General features: G+C 44.3%; 1 protein-coding gene across 1 annotated transcript; it reads left to right on the top strand.

The window, feature by feature from the left end:
• The first annotated feature begins 1,594 nt into the window (after window positions 1-1,594).
• LOC125448696 (monocarboxylate transporter 13-like) lies at window positions 1,595-23,118 on the top strand. Its single transcript, XM_048524151.2, has 5 exons — window positions 1,595-1,711; window positions 5,084-5,306; window positions 7,665-7,808; window positions 8,636-9,424; window positions 17,479-23,118. Exons 2-5 carry the CDS (start codon window positions 5,102-5,104, stop codon window positions 17,691-17,693), a joined length of 1,353 nt encoding a protein of 450 aa, XP_048380108.1. The 5' UTR covers window positions 1,595-1,711; window positions 5,084-5,101; the 3' UTR covers window positions 17,694-23,118.
• The last annotated feature ends 1,317 nt before the right edge of the window (window positions 23,119-24,435 follow it).

The following is a 24,435-nucleotide window of genomic DNA, read 5'->3' as shown; positions in this document are numbered from 1 at the left end:
TCCTGTTTTCCTTCGATGTGCCCCAGCTCTAACCTCACCAATTCTGTAAAAACAGCTCCTGCCCTTTGTCTCGTGTAAAAAATGCCCATTGTTTTAATCAGTAAACTGAGTGAAGCCAGTCAGCAATGATATGAACCATCTGTGTCTGAAGACTAGGCCAGCTGCCAAGCCAAGTTCTCGAAATCATGCTCTTGGCTCACCCTCTTGATACCTTACCCGCCTGCTCAAAGATCAGCCACTCTTAGCCATTGCCTGTTACAATGAAGGCTATTCTATTCTATTGTCTCGCCTACCCTCCAAAACCTCACCCACCTCCTCATACTTTCACCCACCCTCTGATACCTCATTCACCTTACATATCGCCTATCTTCTGATAGCAGAACCAACCTTTGATATCTCATACTGAACATTAACTCTCATCCTCTGCTACCTCACTGACCCTTCTGGTACCTCACCCAGTTGATTCTCTCCCTTGAACAGGTTTACTGGGCCACATGTCCAAAACTTACTCAAAGAAGGTCATCCCAAAATTGGGAATAGTTGCTACCTGAAAGTTCAACCTCAAATCACAAACCACCCTGATTTGGAATTATATAGTCATTCATAAAGTCATACAGCACCGATACAGACCCATCAGTCCAACTTATAAATGCTGACCACCGGAGGAACGCCTCTGTGAAAGGGAGTCATGGAGTCATACAGTGCAGAAACAGACTCTTTGGTCCAGCATGTACGTACTGACCAAGTTTATCAAACCAAAGTAGTTCAATTTGCCTGTGTTTGGCCCATGTCTCTCTAAACCTTCCTTATTCACGTACCTGTCCAATGTTTTTTGAATGTTGTCGCTTGTACCTGCATTTACCATTGCCTCTAGCAGTACTTTCCACATATGAACCATCTTCTGTTGGAAAAGTTTGCCCCTCAAGTCCTTTTTAAATCTTTCTTCTCTCACCTTAAAATTATGCCATCTAATTTTTAACTCACCTACCCTGAGGAAAATATCTTTGCTGTTCACCTTATCTATGCCCCCTTATGATTTTATAAACCTCTATAGGGTCACCCTTCAACCTCCAACATTCTAGTAAAATAGTTTCAGCTTATCCAGCTTTTTCTTATAACTCAAACCCTCCCTGTAACATACTTGTAAATCTTTCCTGCAACCTCTCCAATTTAATAATATCCCTCCTATCTCAGGGTGAACAGAACTGTACATAATACTCCAAAAGTGGCCTCACCAGCATCCTGTACAACTGCAACATGACTTCCCAACCCTGACATTCACCTGTTGAGCAATGAAGGCAAGCGTGTAATTCCTCTGTTCTCTCTTCATTACGGCAGCCTGGTGTACCTGCATCAAAAGGACTGCAGTAGTTTACAATGGCAGCTCACTACCACCTTCTCCATTACAGCTGGAAGAAAGAAAAAGGGGTTCACAACTGAATGAAGAGTTGAGGAATTGATCCATCAAAATTCTAATCTCTTTACTTTTCATTTGTTCATTCACTAGTATTGGAAGTGATTTGTACACCATCCCTAATTCTAACCTTACTGTGGTTATTCTTTAACCAGCCTAATTTTTTCACCACTTGTTGTTCGCTAACGCTGCTGCTCCCAAGGATAGTATCCTCTCATCTGTCGACCAAAACTCTTTGTGCTGACAATATCTGTCTGTTCGCCATTCCTCCCCTCACAACCTCCCTTACTACAATTGGTAAGTCATTACAAGAGGTTTACTGGAATTACTGGTTTAATAAGATTCTTTAATTATTGCAAACACTTCAAGTAGATACAGGTATTAAGGGTGTAACCTTGTTTAAAGCAAGAAATCGGATAGTTTTTCTGTCACAGTCCTTCCAGCGTCTCAGGTAATGACAGAGGCTCTTCTTAACCTCCAAGGACATTTAGCAATTAGCCACGTAAGCCTTGAATCGGTGCATGGCATTTTTTCACCTTGGGCCAAAAGTTTGGGGTTCAAGCTTCATTCCGCAGACTTGAGCATTTAGTCCTGAAGAAATACTGCACGGTCCTTTGAATGAGGGGCATGAATTAAAATCCTGTTTGCCTCTCAAATCAGTAATAAAAAATAGGGCATGATACAATTTGCCAAATTATCCACCCCCTAGTGTCCTGGCCCATATTTATTCCTTAGTCAACATTACTAAAAACAGATGGCGCGCTCTTTAATCGTATTTATAAGAGTCTGCTGTGCACAAATTAGCTACTACATTTCCAACATTGCAGTGGTGACAACTCTTCAAAAAAAAGGTATTTCATCAAGTTTAAACCACCTTAGAGATGTTCTAAGATTTTAAAAGTCTTTTGAGAACTACACGTCTTATTCACAAAACATAGAAAAGCTGCTTAGTAACCTTGCCTTCTGCACAAAACAAAATTGCCAAACAGGTTTAAAAATATAAAATGGTGGCAATTCAGAGTAGGCCAGTTCACATCTAAGAGAGAAAAGATTAATCCGTCTTAGCTTGTGTAATGGAGCATATCTGTCAAATCTTCATTCCAGTGCTGGGGGAAGGGAACTCAGGTGAAATTGTTTCAAATCTTAAATTAAGTAGTCTGAAGAGCATGGGGCAAGGCTGTGGCAAAATGAAACAAAATGTAGAAAAAATCTGGAAAATGAGGACCTCTGATGAAGGGTCTAGGCCCGAAACATCATCTTTTGTGCTCCTGAGATGCTGCTTGGCCTGCTGTGTTCATCCAGCTCCACACCTTGTTGTCTACTAATCATGTGGATTTCTTTTTATTCACTTATGGGATGTGGGCATCTCTGATGAGGCCAGCATTTATTGTCCATCCATAATCACCCAGAGGACAGTTAAGAATCAAGCACATTGCTGTCGACCTGGAGTCACATATAGACCAGGTACAAAGGCACTTTCCTTCCCTGAAGGACATGAGGAAATCAGATGAGATTTTCCCACAATGGACTTGTGGTCATCATTAAACTCTTAACTCTAGATGTTTTAAATTATTAAATTCAAATTCCACCATGATCCCTGAACATTAGCTGGGCCTCTGAATTAACAGTCCAGCGAATAATACTACGCCATCACCTCCCAATTGTGGGAACAGGTGAAGGCTGAGAGAAAGCACCGAGGGTAAGTCAGAATTTCAACACATAGAAGGGAAGAGAGAGAGAGAGCATAGAACATCCTAACAGAAACAAATTCACTTTGAGACCCCTCTGTGACCTCAGCCCCCATGACCACCAGATTCACGCTCAGAGACCTCTCCTAAAAGCAGGCCTCCATATCAGAGTCATTTCAATTCAACAAGAAATGCCCCACAGAAGTGCAGCTATGATTCACATTAAACCCTTTCTCTCACCTCAACTGCAGCACAGGGTCAAAAGGCATCAGAAATAATAACCCTGATAACAAAGTGTGGAGCTGGATGAACACAGCAGGCCAAGCAGCACCTCAGGAGCACAAAATCTGACATTTCAGGCCTAGACCCTTCATCAGAGAAGGGGATGGGGAGAGGGAACTGGAATAAATAGGGAGAGAGGGGCAGGCGGACTGAAGATGGAGAGAAAAGAAGATAGGTGGAGAGGAGAGTATAGGTGGGGAGGTAGGGAGGGGATAGGTCAGTCCAGGGAAGACAGACAGGTCAAGGAGGCGGGATGAGGTGGTAAGTAGGAAATGGAGGTGCAGCTTGTGGTGGGAGGAAGGATGGGTGAGAGAAAGAACAGGTTAGGGAAGCAGAGACAGGCTGGGCTGGTTTTGGGATGTAGTGGGGGGAGGGGAAGAGCTGGGCTGCTTTTGTGATGCAGTGGGGGGAGCGGAAGAACTGGGCTGGTTTTGGGATGCAGTGGTGGAAGGGGAGATTTTGAAGCTTGTGAAGTCCACGTTGATACCATTGGGCTGCAGGGCTCCCAAGCAGAGTATGAGTTGCTGTTCCTGCAACCTTCGGGCAGCATCATTGTGGCACTGCAGGAGGCCCATGATGGACATGTCATCTGAGGAATGGGAGGGGGAGTTAAAATGGTTCGCGACTGGGAGGTGCAGTTGTTTGTTGCGAACCGAGCGGAGGTGTTCTGCAAAGCGGTCCCCAAGCCTCCGCTTAGTTTCCCCAATGTAGAGGAAGCCACACCGGGTACAATGGATACAATATACCACATTGGCAGATGTACAGTGAACACCTGCTTGACATGGAAAGTCATCTTGGGGCCTGGGATGGGGGTGAGGGAGGAGGTGTGGGGGCAAGTGTAGCACTTCCTGCGGTTGCAGGGGAAGTTGCTGGGTGTGGTGGGGTTGGAGAGGAAATAATAGCCCTTCCAGCTCTGGAATGTCATCTGCTGGGACCGTATTCGGAAATCTGGTGTAGGTTTGTCTGAGATCAGATGTCGACTATGTAACTGCAGGGGTGGATCGTGGCAGTGTTAAATATTTTCCTCAATCAACATCATCACACGCAAACGCTTTTCAGTCAAACTAGCTTGACCATGCTCAGATGCAGGAACACAGGCAGATTTATGTCCCCATCTCCAGCCCAGGTCAATTCAGAATAATTTTAACCACACCTGTAGTTAATTCAGTAGAGACTTGGGATGAGGCCCCATGATCCATTAACCCCACACACAAGGGCAGCACAGTGGCTCAGTAGTTAGCACTGCAGCCTCACAGTGCCAGGGTCCCGGGTTTGATTCCAGCCTCGGGTGACTCTCTGTGTGGAGTTTGCACATTTTTCCCTGTGTCTGCGTGGGTTTCCTCCGGGTGCTCTGGTTTCCTGTCTGAGTCCAAAGATGTGCAGGCTAGGTGGATCAGCCGTGCTAAATTGCCCTTAGTGTTCAGGGGTGTGTGAGTTATAGGGGGTTGGGTCTGGGTGGGATGCTCCAAGGGGAGGTGTGGACTTGTTGGGCCGAAGGACCAGTTTCCACACTGTAGGAAATCTAATCTAATCACATCAGCACAGAAAGTGCACCCAACCCAGAAACTATCTGGACATGTTTGAATCCTATAAGAGGAAAATATTAAGACATTTTTGCTGGTCGGCGTTTGATGGTCAATGGTCAGGAAGGGGATTGGGTCTACCCGCTGAACTATTCAGTATTGTGTTGTCTCCACAGATCCCATCATAGCCGGCAATGGCCAAGCCAGTCATCAGTGAATCTCCAGATGGAGGTTGGGGGTGGATGATCGTTTTGGCTGGCTTCTTGAATAATTGTCTGTTAGTTGGTGTCACACGATCCTTTGGAGTATTCTTCGTTCATTTCACCGAATACTTCCAGGAGTCATCTAGTCGTGTCTCGTGGATTACTTCCATTGCTATGGCAACACAACAGTTTGCAAGTTAGTCCTGGTTTCCCTTTTCTTGCTCTTCAAATTTACATCCTTTTAAAAGAACATCGCTCCTCAAAGAACCTTGTGAGGTCAAATAGCCCAATTACTGTTTTCTGGAGGGATACTCCTGAATTGAAGGAGGCTATTTAGCTTCTCAAATCTATTCTAACGTTAAACTAGATCATGGCTGATATGTTTCTTAAATATTTACCCAACTTTGTTCCTTATGTTTTAATGCCTTTACTCAACAAAGATAAATTATTAATGTCAGTTTTGACATTTCCAATTGACCTCAACAGATTTTTGAGGGGAAATTAGTCTTTACGTGAAAAAGTGCTTCTTGACATCATCTCTGCACAGCCTGACTTTGATTTAAGGCTCCACTTACTTGTCCAGGACTATTACCACCAGTCAAAATAATCTCTATCAATCCAATCAAATCTTTCAATCTCCTTACCACAACTGGATCAACCTTAAATTTCTACAGTCAAGGCAACACTATGCAACAAAGTCCTCATAATTCAATCCTTTTAGCCCAATATTATTGTGGTGATTCTGCACTGCATCCCCTCTTCAAGAATAAAGGCGTGATGCGCAGAACAGAATGCAGTGGTCCAGAGGAGAGGAAGCACTGGCATAATAGTGATAAAGAGCCCCAGGTCAATGCTCACCATGGCAAACTATCCAAGATGAATTCAATAAAATCTGGAATATAAACAAAGTGTCATGGTGAGCATGTATTGTTGATAGTCGTAAAAATCCATCTGATTCACTAATGTTCTTTAAGCAAACCTGCCATTCTTACACAGTCTAACCTGCATTTGAGATAACAAGGTGTAGAGCTGGATGAACACAGCAGGCTGGATGAACACAGCAGGCCAAGCAGCATCAGAGGAGCAGGAAGGCTGTCGTTTCGGGCCTAGACCCTTCTTCAGAAATGGGGGAGGAGAAAGGGGTTCTGAAATAAATAGGGAGAGAGGAGGAGGCAGATAGAAGACAGGTGGAGAGAAGACAGACAGGTCAAAAAGGCAGGGATGTTGCCAGTAAAGGTGACTGTAGGTGGGGAGTTAGGGAGGGTATAGGTCAGTCCAGGGAGGATGGATGGTTCAAGGGGGCAGGATGAGGTTTGTAGGTAGGAGATGGGGTTGGGGCTTGAGGTAGGAGGAGGGGATAAGTAGGAGGAAGGACAGGTTAGGTAGACGGGGACAAGCTGGGCTGGTTTTGAGATGCAGTTGGGGAGGGGAGATTTTGAAGCTGGTGAAGTCCACATTGATACCATTGGGCTGCAGGGTTCCCAAACGAAGTTTGAGGTACTGTTCCTGCAACTTTCATGTGGCATTTTTGTGGCACTGGATGGACATGTCGTCTGAGGAATGGGGGCTTAGTTGAAATGGTTCACGACTGGGAGTTGCAGTTATTTAGTGCGAACTGAGCGTAGGTGTTCCGCTAGGCAGTCCCCAAGCCTCTGCTTGGTTTCCCCGATGTAGAGGAGGTCACAACAGGAACAGCAGATACGGTATACCACATTAGCAGATGTGCAGGTGAACATCTGCTTGATGTGGAAAGTTTTCTTGGGGCTTGGGATGGGGGTGAGGAGGGTGTAGGGACAGGTGTAGCACTTCCTGCGGTTGCAGTGACATGTGCCGGGTGTGGTGGGGCTGCATATGACTCCTGATCCACAGAAATGCAGCTGACTTTTGTCTGCCCTCTGAAAGGGCCTAAGTAGCTCATCAATTCAAGGGCAATGAGGGATGGACAACAAATGTGGGCCTTACCAACAGCACTCACATACCATGAAAGATTAAAACAAAAACTGTGGTCACAGGGCTGTAACAAAAATTTCAAACCTTCCTGACTTGAGTGCTAACAAACTATTAGCCGTTTTGCTCTTCTTGAGTTCCCTGCCCAAAGGAACATCTGACCTACAGCATCAAAGCATCCACCAGTGCTAGGTCAAGGCAGTAGATTCCATAGCCAGCCCAGCGGAATAGTGATCAAACCTCATTCTATTGGCACCAATCTGATCCACAACAACTTTGCAACCAAGTAGTCCTGTGACAACATATACTTTTTGATTCATGAATAGCCTGCAGAATGGATAGTGATGGCAGAAACATCAATTTCCATTCCATCATATGATTGACTGTGAAATTTTGCCCTTCTTACTGCCTGCCGTAAGCATTTGTTGGAAGGATGTGAGAATTGACACATACATTCTTTGGTCGTCAACTGCTGGACAGGGACATGAAACTTAAGCCTCTGACTTAGATCTCAAGACCTCATATCCGTTAGCCTTATTTATTGTTTTGTGCCTGTCTATAGTTTTTAAAGATACGGACAAAATTTCCCATTTGTTTCAATTTACAGGTCCAGTGGGGAGTGTATTTGGGATGCAGTATGGAGCTCGCCCTGTGGTGATGGTTGGTGCAATTTTAGCTTTCCTGGGAATGCTCACAGCTTCATTTGGACAGAACCTTCTGCACATGTATCTCTCCATTGGACTTCTGACAGGTTAGCACAATGTGTTTAATGTAAGCCCTCTATCAGATTTCTTTATCTGAGTTTATTTCTGTTCCCTTAACTCTCTGTTAACTCTGCAGTTGCACAAACCCTCAGCATTCATAATGGGTTATATTCAAACAAGGAAAAATGTGTGAGAGCTGCAATATGTCTTGTTCACCCTGGGTATGTGATTGTCTATCTCACTCCAATTATTTCCTCTGTAAAAATATGACTTTCTCACCGGGAAATGGATTCCAGTGGCAGTGGCTGTCCTCCAATTTTTTTTTGCCTAAATGGCCATTTTGCACACAGACCTTTGATATTGTGTATTGCCTGGCTAGCCCACTTGGAAGACCATCATAGCCAAACACAACCCTGTATCCATCAAATGTCCATTCACCATGAATGATAAGTTTTTGTACAGTTCCACTACTTTACTAACTCTAATTGGAAAGATTTCTGGAGGTCACATGACTTTTCACCACTTGACATCTCACCATAGAATTTTAGCACAGGAAGCTATAAGACCCATTACGCTTGTGCTAGCTCTTTGCTAGCTATTCAATTAGTCCTAGTCAGTTATTCTTTACCCCAAGCCATTCAATTCATTTCTTCTTAAAATATTTATTCAATTCACATTTAAAAAGTGAGAAAAGAAGTTGGAATAATTTGAAAAGCAGTGATGACATCACACCAAGCTTTGGTTTTAAATGTCTGAATGACAAAGGGAAGACAGTGGGAAGTGAGGAGTTCAAGTTTTGAGATCTTGGTGACTATGTAATGGCTACACTCTAATCGAGAGAACATGTTTCATTAAGTCTTGCTTTGCTCTCCAGGTTTTGGTTGGGCTTTGGTCTTCACCCCTACAATGGCCATGATCTCCAGATACTTTAAGAGGCGTAGAGCATTGGCGACCGGTTTGGCATTCACTGGAGTGGGAGTTGCCTCGTTCTTTTTCTCACCACTGTTTCAGCTCCTGCTCAATGAGTATGGATGGCGTGGGGCTATCCAGATCCTATCTGCAATGATGTTGAACCTCTGTGTCTGTGCAGCCCTGCTTAGACCCATCACTATCCAAGAGGACCTTCTTGTTGCTTCAAGGGGACATCCTGAAAATATAAAGAAAAGTACCGAGTGTTGTGACAAAGTGACGTCTGCCTTTGATTTGACCCTTTTCTTGCACCGAGGCTTTATGGTGTACAGTTTTGCAGTAACCCTGATGACCACAGGATACTTTGTCCCCTATATCCATCTGGTGGCCCATGGAAAGAATCTTGGATTGAGTGATTATGAGGCTGCCTTTCTGTTGTCTGTCACTGCCATCTCTGAGACTGTTGCACGGCTATTTTCTGGTTGGTTGGCAGATCTCAAGCTAATCCGAAAAATCCACATGTTATTCATTTGGAGTATTCTCACTGGAATCAGCCTTCTCCTCATTCCTGTTGGTAGCACGTACTCAAATCTAGTAGGGCTCAGTTTTTTTTATGGCTTCTGTTCTGGAGGCCTTGCCCCACTCTTCTTTTCCACCCTCCCAGAGATCGTAGGAATTGGACGGATTCTCAATGCAACTGGGCTCTTTCTGATGCTCCTAAGTATTGGTGGACTCCTTGGGCCTCCACTGTCAGGTAATAAAATGTCTTGTTCTGTGTTTCGTTCCCGTCTGTTCTTATTTACATCGTCACCGTCACCAGGTATGTTGACTTCTATTGGGATACAATTCTAAAGAGTTTTGACAAAATCCACTGCTTCATCTAAGTAATCATTCATGGCTCTTAAATATAAGAAATTCACTAACAAGTCTAAGAAGGAATTCTAGTGAAACTTCTGTACCCAAGGAAAACTAAGAATATAGGAATCGCTACTTCATGAACTGCTTCAGGTGATTTTAGACATGCATTTACGGGAACACCTAGCTAAACACACAACAGAGAAAGAACAGAAATACATATTGATAGAATGAGATGAAACAGGATGTGAGGAACTTCGTGGAGCAAAAACACGAGAACAGATCTGTTGGGTTGAATGGCTGGTTTCTGTACTGTGATTTCTATAAAAATTCTTACTGAGCAAGGCTGATCATCTGCAACTATCTCAACCAGTAGAGACATCACAGGCCATGTCCCCATGTAGTGTCCACATGCAACAAATGGTTATCAAAACAGGAGTGGAAACTCTGATAATTTTCCTTTCCTTGGGAAAAATAACTAAAGGCAACAATGACACCCTCTACTAATCCCTGTCTAAGGTAACCTAACATAGGAAGTTGGAAAGGGCAATTTTTCTGAACTACATAACTCAGTAAGCATCTCCTAACCAGCTGATCTGCAGATGGAGCTGAGCTATTCAATATTTAATGATCTTTATAAAGTAAATTTTATAAACATTGCCAGGAGCACTGCCATTTGCAGACAGCTTGTGGCTTTGCGCGTATTTGGCTTAGGCCTGAGAGTGTAGATGTGACATTTGGCTGTTTATGTGGTCTGCTTTTGAAGCCACAGTTAAAGGACTCTACTGCAATATTCATGACTTCAGAGCCTGAGAACATACAAAATTGTTTAACAACCAATGAAGTACATTTTAACTGAATTTACTATTGTAATGTAGGGAACACAGCACCCAATTTATGCACAGCAAGATTCCACAAAAAACAGGATGGATAACCTGTCTTTATAGGTCTTGCAAAACAGTGGGTAGCATCCCTACCACTTAGTCAGAAACTCCAGAATTGAGTGGAATGCTAGAACACATTGACCACAGAAGGTGATTTCAAAACAGGCTGATTATAAGCCAGTAAATCCCTCTAAGTAAAACTGAAAGCAGGCTGTAAGATGGATGAATCTTGTGGTCAACTATTACACAGGCAATGGCAAACCACTGCATAACTTTGCCCAGAAGTGGATTAAAAAAAGTCCATACCCTGATCCTTATAAATGAAGACAGAAGACACTGCTTTTATTGATTTTAATTGCATGATAAATATTGGCCAGAACACTTGGAAAAACATTCCTGTTCTTGAATAGCAACAAGCAATCTTACATCCACTTGGGGAAACAGCATACAGGGTCTTAGTTTGAGCAAGGGAAGCGATCCTATTGAAACATATAACATTCTGAGGGGATGTGATAGGGTAGATGCTGAGAAGGATATTTCCTCTCGTGGGAATCTAGAATTAGGGTCACAGGTTAAACATAAAGAATTCAGTTCAGGATAGAGATGAAGGAGAATTCCTTCTCTAATGAGGTCATTAGTCTTTGGAATTCTGTTCTGCAGTTCTGGTTACCCAGTTACAGGAATGTTATTATTAAGCTAGAGGATTTACCTGGATGTGGCCAGGTTTGGTTTGAGTTATAAAGAAAGTCTGGATAGGCTGGGCCATTTTTCACTGGAATACAGGAGGTTGAGACGTGACCTTATAGAGGTTTATAAATTTATGAGAAGTATAGATAGGGTAATGATAGGTGTCTTTTTCCTGGGATGGGTGATTTCATTGCACATTTTTAAGGTGAGAAGAGAGAGATTTAGAAAAGTCATGAGAGGCAAATATTTTACAGAGAGGTTGCTTTGCCTGTGGAATGAACTTCCTGAGGAAGTGGTGGATGTCAGCACAATTACACATTTAAAAGACACTTAGATAAGTACATGAATAGGAAATGTTTGGAGGAATATGGGCCAGGAGCAGGCTGGTAGACTAGTTTAGTTTGGGATTATGTTTGGCACAGACTGGTTGAACCAAAGGGTCTGTTTCCATGCTGCATGACTCTGTGGCTACAACCATGATTCAGAAATCAGTGGATATATTCAAAGCTGAGTTAGTCAGATTTTTGATCAACAAGGGAGTCACTGGTTATGGGAGGGCAGAGGGAAGTGGAGTTAAAGCCGCAATCAGAGCATGCTTGATGGACCAAATAGCCCACTCCTGCTCATTATTTTCTTCACAGATTTTGGGGCAAGCAGTGACATAATGGTAATCTCACTAGTGATCCAGTCCTATAATCCAGTAATTGAAATATCACATTGCTGTTTGCCAGGCTTTGCTATGTTGGTTCGCATATTTCCTACATTGCAACTGACCAGGATTGTCTAAGACCACAGTCACATAATTCAGGAGACAAACTCATAGAAAAATAGGAAATTTATTATGAAAATCACTCAATTTCAAACATAAACCAATTTGGAATGTTGGTTTATAAATTGCATTGATGGATTATTTAGTCATAATAGCTGAAAGCTTTTCCTGAAAATAATATTGTTCCATTTAGATATAACAAAGCATAGCTTCAGGGAGTTAACCCTTAAGAATGTTGATGCCAGGTTTGAGTCAGGCATACAGCTGTGGAAGATGAATGTTTAAGCCATTGCAAGGACAAATGGAGGAGCTAATTCATAGGACCTTCTATAACCCTGGGATGCCATATCATGTTGCTGGTATCGGATGGTTTGAGTTATAGGAAGAATCTGGATAGGCCAAGACAGTTTACACTTGAGCTTAGGAGGTTTAGGTGAGAGCTAAAGGTTTATAAAATCTTGGGGGGCGTAGGTAGGGAGAATAGCAAATGTCTTTTCCATAGGACGGGAGAGTTCAAAGCTAGGGAGCATATTTTCAAGGTGAGAGGAGATGGATTTAAAGGGGACCTAAGGGGTAGCATTTTCACACAGGATAGTTTGTAGGTGGAATGATCTGCTAGAGGAATTGGTAGATGCAGGTAAAGTTACAACATTTAAAAGACATTTGGACAAGAAAGATATGGAGGTGCCAGTGTCAGACTGGGATGGACAAGGTCAAAAGTCACATGACATCAGGTTATAGTCCAACAGGTTTATTTTCAAAGTACTGCCCCTTGATCAGGTGAAGTGAAGAAAGCACCCAGGCACAGACTTAACATGGGAGAGATCAAAAGATCATACAAATGGTGTGACTGGAATATCAACAGGCCAAATAATAGCTCTATTGTAGGTGATTGAGAGAGTCAGATGGTGCGAATAAAGTGCCAACAGCTGAATAACAAGCAAAGGGATAGCATATAATCCGATTAAATGTGGCAGAGAGATAATTACACAAAATTAAAACTACTGTGCTGCTGTAGACAAATCAAATGGCTGGAATAATATGCTAGGTATAAAAGTCACATGCTGAGGGTCTAACCAAAGTAACAAGTAATGCAAAACTGTACAAACTAATTAAGTAGAGAGATCATAGATAATGGGAACTGCAGATGCTGGAAAATCCAAGATAATAAAATGTGAGGCTGGATGAACACAGCAGGCCAAGCAGCATCTCAGGAGCACAAAAGCTGACGTTTCGGGCCTAGACCCTTCATCAGAGAGGGGGATGGGGTGAGGGTTCTGGAATAAATAGGGAGAGAGGGAGAGGCGGACCGAAGATGGAGAGAAAAGAAGATAGGTGGAGAGAGTATAGGTGGGGAGGTAGGGAGGGGATAGGTCAGTCCAGGGAAGACGGACAGGTCAAGGAGGTGGGATGAGGTTAGTAGGTAGATGGGGGTGCGGCTTGGGGTGGGAGGAAGGGATGGATGAGAGGAAGATCAGGTTAGGGAGGCAGAGACAGGTTGGACTGGTTTTGGGATGCAGTGGGTGGAGGGGAAGAGCTGGGCTGGTTGTGTGGTGCAGTGGGGGGAGGGGACGAACTGGGCTGGTTTAGGGATGCAGTTGGGGAAGGGGAGATTTTGAAACTGGTGAAGTCCACATTGATACCATTAGGCTGCAGGGTTCCCAGGCAGAAAATGAGTTGCTGTTCCTGCAACCTATGGGTGGCATCCTTGTGGCACTGCAGGAGGCCCATGATGGACATGTCATCTAAAGAATGGGAGGGGGAGTGGAAATGGTTTGCGACTGGGAGATGCAGTTGTTTGTTGCGAACTGAGCGGAGGTGTTCTGCAAAGCGATCTCCAAGCCTCCGCTTGGTTTCCCCAATGTAGAGGAAGCCACACCGGGTACAGTGGATGCAGTATACCACATTGGCTGATGTGCAGGTGAACCTCTGCTTAATATGGAAAGTCATCTTGGGGCCTGGGATGGGGGTGAGGGAGGAGGTGTGGGGGCAAGTGTAGCATTTCCTGCGGTTGCAGGGGAAGGTGCCGGGTGTGGTGGGGTTGGAGGGCAGTGTGGAGCGAACAAGGCAGTCACGGAGAGAGTGGTCTCTCTGGAAAGCAGACAGGGGTGGGGATGGAAAAATGTCTTGGGTGGTGGGGTCGGATTGTAGGTGGCGGAAGTGTCGGAGGTAGAGAGATCATAACTAGTTATCCAGGTGATGGTGTCAAAACAGAACAGTAAGGAAGATTTTACTGAACAGTATGGTGGGGTCATATGTAGCGCCACATGGACTCAACATCACGTTTGAGGCCATCTTCATGGGTACAAACCATGGCTATCAATCTCTATTCAACAGTTCTGCGTTTTTGCGTATCTCAAAGGCCGCGTCGGAGGACGGTTTCCTGAAGATCGGAGGCTGAATGTTCTTTACTACTGAAGTGTTCCCTGACTATGAGGGAATATTCCTGTATGGCGATTGTTGCATGGCGTCCGTTCATCCACTGTCTTAGCATCTGCATGGTCTCGCCAATATACCATGCCTCGGGGCAGCATTGCCTGCACATTATGAGGTAAACAACATTGGCTGAGTTACATGAGTATCTACCATGTACGTGGTGGGTGCCGTTCACATGTGTGATGGTATACCACTTGCTACATGCATGGCAGATACTCATGTGACTCAGCCAATATTGTCTCCCTCATACGCTACAGGCAATGATGCCCTGAGGCATGGTATATTGGCGAGACCAGGCAGATGCTCAGACACCACATAACTATCGTCAAACTGGAATGTTCCCTCGCAGTTGGGAAACAATTCAGTGGACAAGGACATTTAGCCTCCGATCTTTGGGAAAGTGTCCTCCAATGCGGTCTTTGAGATACACAGCAATGCAGAATTGTTGAGCAGAAACTAAAACCTAAGTTCCATACCTGTGAAGACAGCCTCAACCATGATTTTGGGCTCATGTTGCACTACATGTGACCCCACCATGCTGTCCTGTAAAATCTTCTTACTGTCCTGTTTTGACACCATTATTTTGATAACTTGTTATGATCCCTCTACCTTAATTAGTTTGTACAGTTTTGGATTGCTTGTTACTTTGATTAGACCCTCGGTACGCAACTCTAATACCTAGCAGGTTATTCCAGTCATCAACCAAAGAGTCTGTTTCTGCACTGTTTGACTCCATGACTGTTCTTCATGGAGGTGTTCCTCCAGTGATAGTCTGTAGAAAGACCCTTTTGGAGAGGGCAGCAGGCTTTTTCTGTCCTGTATCATCTCACACCCTCTCCCCTTTTGGAGATCCATTAGTGGGGTCGACCCTGTCATAGAGAAAATTTTTGAAGGAGAAACAGAAAGACTAATTTGATCCATTTTAGACATAACTGACTCATTACCCATTTGAAAATGCTATGAGAGTAGAATGGGCAGAAATTCAGGTTGAACTTTGAAATGCTGTTCTGTGTTCGTTATTGGACAATCTGCTGGTATGTCATAGCAGTTCACTTCAGTTCCCCTAAATCATCATAAAGCACTCTCTTATTAAAATTGATAAGGTTCAGACGTCAATTCTCCTGCTGTCAGGATCTAGTACAGCAATATAACCTGACCCTAACTCAGCATGTGTGAACACCATTCGAGTACTTTGGACCAAAAACCCTCCTACAAACAAGGCAGAAAACCACTTAAAGGAAGTGCCATAGATGAATGATGTTATGATACATACAAAGTATAACATCTCAGGTTTCTAAAAAATCTGGTTGGAATGTAGGCAAACAAGAAATAACTTTGTTTTAAAATTAGAACATGCTGCCAATGAAATTACAACAAAATGAATATATTTATCAGCAGTAATTCAATGTTAAAAGAAGTTTTGCCAAGTGCATAAATGAGTAATTTGATATATAAAATTCAGTGTGGTGAGATGCTAGATGCCATTACATTGCAACAACAGGCAGGCTGTATGAATGCAACACAAAAGGTTTTGCCAGTGTGTCATTTTTCTTTTGGCAATATTCAACTTCTGTGTAACCAAACCACTCATTAAATCTTCACCTAGAGCTTCATTTTCCAACTGGGGCCAGCAGCAGGAACCGTGCTGAAGTGGGGCCTAGTTTCCTGGATGAGGCATGGACTCTCTTTCCTGGGAGTTATATCAGCCACTTCGTGCCAGGGTTTCTCCAACCCGTGGACAAATGAACCCAATTTTCTCCCACTCCACCTTGAGGTCTCTTTCTGGCACGGCTGAATGTCCCAAATCCACTACTAGATTCTTTCATCATGTTCAGATTGAAACTTTAAGAAAGACAACGAAAGTCAAAAAGATGTCACAACCCCCTCACAGGATTACGAGTAAATGGTTTTACCTATTTTGTGTGACCTCACTTCAGAAGAGGTTCATTTGCTGTCAAGTACTTTTGGACATCCTGAGTTTTTGATATCCTGTGAAAGGTGCTGACAGGGGAAAAATAATTTCCGTTTCTAATTTGTATAGTTTTGAATTTATGAATTTGAACTAACCAGTTACAAGTGTTAAATAAATCTTGTAGGCAGAAAAATGAGATGGATAAAATCTATTTAAAGAATGCTTTAGAGACAGTAGGAATTGCTGATGCTGGAGAATCTGACATAACAAAGCATAGAGCTTGATGAACCCAGCAGGCCAGGCAGCATTAGAGGAGCAGCAAAGCTTACATTTCGGGTCTGGACCCTTCTTCAAAAAATAAGGCCTAGCCAGCTGTGTTCGTCTAGCTCTACTCCTCGTTATCTCATGCTTTAGAGATCCTTTTTTCTAATATGGTATTGACTATATATATAGTTGGCTACAACTGTATCTCTATGGAGCTCTGTCAGATGTACATGTTATAATAATGTTTCACAGAGGTTTACTGGCTACGATGGTTATTGGTGTCTAGAGGTAGAGTCCTATCACTCACCACTTCCTGGTGTATTTAAATTCCCTTGTGATAAAGCAAACCCAACTATAAGTGACACTGGACTGAATCAATATAAAATTGTGTAGGTCTGGTGGTACATGTCGTGGTAGTAAACCCTTATGGGTTGAAGGTTGGTTGGCTCAGCTGGCTGCTATGGATCAGATTGTGCCAGCACGGGATTTGATCCCTGTTTCAGCTAGGCTATATTCACATTCCTGCCTCCTTCATTGAAGTTGTGGTTTTGTTGGTTGGACTTCTATCTTCGGGCTGAGATCTGAAGAGGAGAAAAGAACATTCATCACAATTGGTCATTTTTTCTGTGCCTTTTAAAAAGTTATGCTATTAATCCTGCACCCTCTGCTTTTTGCTCAGAGCCTTATTAATTTGCTCTCTCAATTACTGGTTGATTTCTCCTTTGAATGTTGCTATTGAATCTGCTACCACCATTCTTGCAGGCATCAAATTCTAGGACATAAGAACTGTTCACACACCAAGTTATCAACTACGTAATTTATTGTTTGCTTTTGTACACTTCATCTCTATTCGTCAAGCTAAGCATTTTGTTCTAACATCCTTTAATAGGTGTAGCTCTGAGCCATCAAAACCAGGAATGAAGATGTTGAGCCTGCAACTATGATAAAGATTAAACATTGAGTTTAGTGACTTGTGCTTCTAATTTGTCTCTCCCACTTAGGGTTTCTGGAGGACCTAACGGGAAGTTACACCATATCCTTCATGACTGCAGGTGGCTTCATCCTAGCAGGATCACTCATCCTGTTCTTCCTTCCAAGTTTTCTCATCTGCACGGTGATCCTTCCTGGACAACACAGTAATGATCAAGTTGGTGCTGGGAATAGCAGAGACCATCCTGCACAGGCTGATGTGACAAATTATCGCTTGGAGGAATAACAGGGACTATTTCTTGGAATGAAACTGACTGTACATCATAATACAGTGTTGATAGGTTCCCTTGATGGCCAAGCTGTCTTGTTTTATCCTCTGTAGTTTCAGGGGGATGACAGCAGGACATCACCAGCTCTGGCACATGCAAAGGGAAGATTAAATCATTTAGAGAGCAACATACCCCAAGTTTATAATATTAATGATTTGAGTGAGCGCACTCTAATCCATAGCAGACTTAGTTGCAATTACTCCTGCAGACAAATAGCTGGACAATTTAGCAAGGAAAATAATGCAAATTCAAAGTAGGAAAAGGGCATTCGGCCCATTATCTCACTTTATCCAAACTCTATTACAATCACATCAATGATTATGACCAAAGAAAACAAAAACAAAGATAATAAATTGTGAGGCTGGATGAACACAGCAGACCAAACAAAACAAACATTGCTTGAATGCCCTTCACAACCTCAGCATATCTCAGTGCACTTTACAACAAAAATCTCATTACTGTTGTCATTATAGAAAATGCAAAGTCCAATTTGCACACAGCAACATCCCACGAACAACAATTGAGCAGTGACCCGATAATCTGTGTTTTTGCGTCATACTTGAGGAATGAATTTCCTTGCACTGTTCATTTCCATCAAATTCTCATCGATTTGAGAGATTTGCAGGTCAGAAAAGGATGAATTCGTTTAGTGGGACTCTCCTCGAGACATGATCAAGTTCTTTAAGATTATGAAGGCATTTGATAAAGTACCATATCAAATCTCTTCACTTTTATTGTGGAAAACAAAACCACATGGTGTAGCCAAAACATATTGAAATGGATAGAAAAGCAGCTGGATAACAGGAAGCAGAGAAGAGACATAAAAAAGCATTTTTCCGGTTGACAAGATATAATGAACGGTGTGCCACAGGGTCAGTGCTGAGATCTCAACTTCTTACAAATTATATAAATGACTTGGATGTCAGCATGGAAGGTATGGTTGCAAAATTTCCTAATTACACATAATTAAGTATAAAGAGGACATAAGAAGGTTATGAAAGGCTTTAGATTGGTTAAACTCGTGGGCAAATATCTGGCAACTGGAGTATAACATGGGAAAATGTGAAATTGTCCATTTTGACAGGAAGAATTTTGTAAAATATCAAATTACCCAAATGGTGAGAGATTGCAGAGCTCCAAGACGCGGATGCTTCTGGGTTCCTAATGCACTAATCATAAAAGGGCAGTATGTAGGTACAACAAGTAATTAGGAGGGCTAGCTTATTTATTGTGTGGAGAATTGAATGCAGAAGTAGGGAGGCTATACGTCAGTAATACAGGGCACTGGTGAGACCACATTTGGAGAACTGTGTGCAGTATTCTTCACTGTAGTTAAGGAAGGATGTAAATACATTGGAAACAAATCAGAGATTTATCAGACTATTAACTGAAATGGGCAGATTGGCTTGTAAGAAAAGGTTGCACAGGGTAGGCCGGTATCCACCAAAGTTTGGAAGAGTAAGAGGAGTCTTGATCGTAACTTATAAGGTTCTGATGGGTCTTTACAGATGCATGAGAGGACTGCTTCCTGTTTTGAAAACATGTTGAACCATAGGCCACTGTTTAAAAATATGAGGTTGCCTATTTAAACAGATGAGAACTTTTTTTCTCAGTGGATTGAGAGTCTTCACAATTTCTCTTCCTGACAAGATAGCAGAAGCTAAGATGTTGAATTTTTTTTAAGGCAGAAGTAGATTGATTCTTAGTGTAAAAAGGCGTGAAAAGTCATTGGGTTAAGCAGGAAGTTGCATTTTAGATTTCAATGAGATGACCTTATTAAATGGTGGAGCAGGCACAAGGGACTACATAACCTACACCAGCTCCTAGTTCATACTCTCGTTTGAAAGAGTTTGAAAAGTTATAAAGAAAATGTTTACATTACAAGTAGAAGTAATTGATGCAGGACTGTTATAAATGGTGATAACACCGTGGAGCTGGAGGGAAACAGCAGGTCAAGCAGCGTCAGAGGAGTAGGAAAGCTGACATTTTGAGTCAGGACCCTTCTTCAGACCTGAAACATTACTCCTCTGATGCTGCCTGACCAGTTATGCTCCTCTAGCTCAAACACTGTTATCTCGGACTCCAGCACCAACAGTTCTTACTATCCCTTGATGCAGGATCTTATTGCTGTTTGACTGATTTATTGTCACATGTACCCAAGTACAGTAAAAAGCTTTGTTTACAAGCAGATCATAGGATGAAAGAAACTGGGCAGAGGCAGACAAGTGACAGCGCACAGGGCATGTACTAGGAAAGATCAGCATTATTTGAAGTTGGACAGTCCATTCAGCAATAACGGTAGGAAAGAAGCTGTTCTCGAACCTGCTGTTGTGTGTTCAAGCTTCTGTACCTACTGCCTAATTGAAGAGGTTGCAGTAGAGAATTACCTGGGTGCAATGTGTCTTTGATGATGTTGGCAGCCTTTCTGTGGCAGTTGGCTGTGTAAATGAGTTCATGAATGGAAGGTTAGCTTCTGCAAAGGTCTGGGCTGTGCATCAATGTTGCATCTGTAAAAGCTGGTGAATCATGTGAGGAATGCATGAGAAATTTCTTTAACCATAAGATGGTGAAAATAGGGAATCTCAGGGAATCACTGAGGTGGATAAATGGGACTGTGTTTGAAGGAGTGCAGTCAGAGGAAATGCACAAGAAAGCCACTGACACAACACGCTACAGGCAGGCTAACTTGTTTAATAGTAGAGCTAATTTCACCCCTCGCCAATGGCAAGTCCCGTCCTCAAGAATGGTTAGCTAGGAGGAGGCCACTGGCAAGAGAGCAGTAAGAAGCCTAAGCCCTGAAAACATAAATCCTGTAGCTATTGGGTGAGGAGGGATCTTGATCTGAGGATGTTTGCTCTTTGAGACAGGCATTACAGAAGGTCTCCATCTCTGGTAAGCACCTGGAAACTGATATCTATTTCAAGCCCACCGACTCCCACAGCTATCTAGACTAAAACTCCTCTCACCCACCTTCCTGCAAGAATGCTATCCCCTATTCCCAATTTCTTAACCTCTGCCGCATCTGCGCCCAAGATGAGGCATTCCACTCCCAGACGTCCTTGTTTTTCAAGGACCACAATTCTGCACAACTCCCCCCCGCCGCCGCCGACAGTGGTTGAAAACACCCTCGACCACATCTGTTGCATTTCCCACACCTCAGCCCTCACAGCCCCTCTCTGCAATAACAACAAAGACAGAATTCCTCTTGTCCTCACATATCACCTGACTAACCTCCAGATCCAATGCATTATTTTCTGCCATTTTCACCACCTGCAATCCAACCCCACTACCAAAGATATAATTCCCTCCCCACCCTTATCTGCCTTCTGGAAGGGACTGCTCTCTCAGACTCCCTCGTCCATTCCAAACCCCCACTAGCCTCACCACCCCCGGCACCTTTCCCTCTAACTGCAGGAGGTGCTACACCTGCCCCTACACCCTCCCCCCTCACCCATATGCTAAGCCCCAAGAAAACCTTCTACATTAAACTCGGTTCGCAATAAACAACTGCACCTCCCAGTCGCAAACCATTTCCACTCCCACCTCCCATTCTTTAGATGACATGTCCATCATGGGCCTCCTGTAGTGCCACAACGATACCACCCAAAAGTTGCAGGAACAGCAACTCATATTCCGCTTGGGAACGCTGCAGCCCAATGGTATCAATGTGGACTTCACCAACTTCAAAATCACCCCTTCCCCCAGCGCATCCCAAAACCAGCCCAGTTCGTCCCCTCCCCCCACTGCACCACACAACCAGCCCAGCTTTTCCCCTCCACCCACTGCATCCCAAAACCAGTCCAACCTGTCTCTGCTTCCCTAACCTGTACTTCCTCTCACCCATCCCTTCCTCCCACCCCAAGCTGCACCTCCATCTCCTACCTACTAACCTCATCCCACCTCCTTGACCTGTCCGTCTTCCCTGGACTGACCTATCCCCTCCCTACCTCCCCACCTATACTCTCCTCTCCACCTATCTTCTTTTCTCTCCCTATTTATTCCAGAATCCTCACCCCATCCCCCCTCTTTAAAAAAGGGTCTAGGCCGGAAACATCAGCTTTTGTGCTCCCGAGATGCTGCCGGGCCTGCTGTGTTCATCCAGCTTCACATTTTATTATCTTGGATTCTCCAGCATCTGCAGTTCCCATTATCACATTAAACAGATGTTCACCTGCACATCCGCTAATGTGGTATACTGTATCCGCTGTTCCCGTTGTGGCCTCCTCTACAACGGGGAAACCAAGCAGAGACTTGGAGACCACTTTGTGGAACACCTACGCTTGGTTTGTGACAAACGACAACACCCAGTTGCAAACCACTTCAGCTCCCCCTCCCAGGCTGACATCCTGGGCCTCCTCCTGTGCCACAACAATGCCGCTTGAAAACTGGAGAAACAGCACCTCATATTCCACCTGGGAACTCCACCTCCCAATGTGGACTTTACAAGTTTCAAAATCTCCCCACTCCTGACCTCATCCCAAGAGCAGCAGCAGCACCACCCCCAACCGTCCCAGCATCCTTGACCTACACATCTTCTCTCCCACCTATCCGCTCCTCCCATGTCACTGACCAACCCCCACCCCTACTTCCTATCTACACTTACCTCACTTCTACTAGCCTCATCCCAGCCTCCTTGACCCGCCCGTCTTCCCTGCCACCTACCCGCCTCTCACCAACCAAACCCCCATCCCAACTCCCTACCTACTCACCTTTATTGGCTTCATCCCCACCTCCTTGGCCGGAGTGTCTTTTCTCCACCCATCTGCTCCACTATCTACTTTCAATCACTGCCTCCCCATCTCTGTAGTGATTTCACAGCCCTCTTCCCCTTCCACTCCCCCATTTCTGAAGGATCCAGACCCAAAATATCAGCTTTCCTGCTCCTCTGATGCTGCCTGGCCTGCTGTGTTCAGCTCAACCTCATTATCTCAGAGTCCAGCAACAGCAGTTCCTACTATCTCTAGTCATTATCTCTCTCGTTTGTTTGAATCTTTTAACTCTGGTTCCAATAGGCTAAAGGAAGCACATACCTGTAGATGGAGCTGTGGAGCTTCCAAAGGTGTCTCAAAACATTAAAAGGAGTTACAAATTGTATTGTTCAATCCAGGTTTAACTGCAGAAAGTTTTTTACACTTTGGACTAGTTTAAGCTGTTTAACCCTCAGCTTGCTGCTGATTTTGGAAATCAAAGCTGTTATATTCTCTCCACCCACCAAATACTCAGAAATAAATCATTAAATTGTTTACAATGCCACACAAAGAGGTTATTGAGTCTGGCACAGGAAAACAGAGTCTTTGAAATTACCTTAAACCCATACCCTTTGGTTACTGACCCGAACACAAGTGGAAATAGTTTGAGATAATGGGAACTGCAGATGCTGGAGAATCCAAGATAATAAAGTGTGAAGCTGGATGAACACAGCAGGCCAAGCAGCATCTCAGGAGCACAAAAGCTGACGTTTCGGGCCTAGACCCTTCATCAGAAAAGGGGGATGGGGAGAGGGTTCTGGAATACACAGGGAGAGAGGGGGAGGCGGACCAAAGATGGAGAGAAAAGAAGATAGGTAGAGAGGAGAGTATAGGTGGGGAGGTAGGGAGGGGATAGGTCAGTCCAGGGAAGAGGTCAAGGAGGTGGGATGAGGTTAGTAGGTAGGAGATGGGGGTGCGGCTTGGGGTGGGAGGAAGGGATGGGTGAGAGGAAGAACAGGTTAGGGAGGCAGAGACAGGCTGGGCTGGTTTTGGGATGCAGTGGGGGGAGGGGATGAGCTGGGCTGGTTGTGTGATGTAGTGGGGGGAGGGGACGAACTGGGCTGGTTTTGGGATGCGGTGGGGGAAGGGGAGATTTTGAAGCTGGTGAAGTTCACATTGATACCATTGGGCTGCAGGGTTCCCAAGCGGAATATGAGTTGCTGTTCCTGCAACCTTCGGGTGGCATCATTGTGGCACTGCAGGAGGCCCATGATGGACATGTCATCTAGAGAATGGGAGGGGGAGTGGAAATGGTTTGCGACTGGGAGGTGCAGTTGTTTATTGCGAACCGAGCGGAGGTGTTCTGCAAAGCGGTCCCCAAGCCTCCGCTTGGTTTCCCAAATGTAGAGGTAGCCACACCGGGTACAGTGGATGCAGTATACCACATTGGCAGATGTGCAGGTGAACCTCTGCTTAATATGGAAAGTCATCTTGGGGCCTGGGATAGGGGTGAGGGAGGAGGTGTGGGGGCAAGTGTAGCATTTCCTGCGGTTGCAGGGGAAGGTGTCAGGTGTGGTGGGGTTGGAGGGCAGTGTGGCGCGAACAAGGGAGTCACGGAGAGAGTGGTCTCTCCAGAAAGCAGACAACGGTGGGGATGAAAAAATGTCTTGGGTGGTGGGGTCGGATTGTAGATGGCGGAAGTGTCGGAGGATGATGCGTTGTATCCGGAGGTTGGTGGGGTGGTGTTTGAGGACGAGGGGGATCCTTCATCAGGGTCCAGGCCCGAAACGTCAGCTTTTGTGCTCCTGAGATGTTGCTTGGCCAGCTGTGTTCATCCTGCTCCACACTCTGTTAACCTCTATATTTCAGGTGGTTTAAGAATGAAAGCACAGGTTTGCCCTGACATACCCAAAAGAAATCAGCTGCCACCAACTACTGGCGCTGTCTGTCTATTTGGACCTCTGCTGTCCACAAGGACGTATCTTTTACTCAATCTCCTGCCTCCAAATTC

The sequence above is a fragment of the Stegostoma tigrinum genome, chromosome 45, assembly GCF_030684315.1.
Source record: "Stegostoma tigrinum isolate sSteTig4 chromosome 45, sSteTig4.hap1, whole genome shotgun sequence".
NCBI lineage: Eukaryota > Metazoa > Chordata > Chondrichthyes > Orectolobiformes > Stegostomatidae > Stegostoma > Stegostoma tigrinum.
The sequence above is the reverse complement of the archived record's forward strand: the minus strand, read 5'-3'. Positions and strand labels throughout refer to the sequence as shown.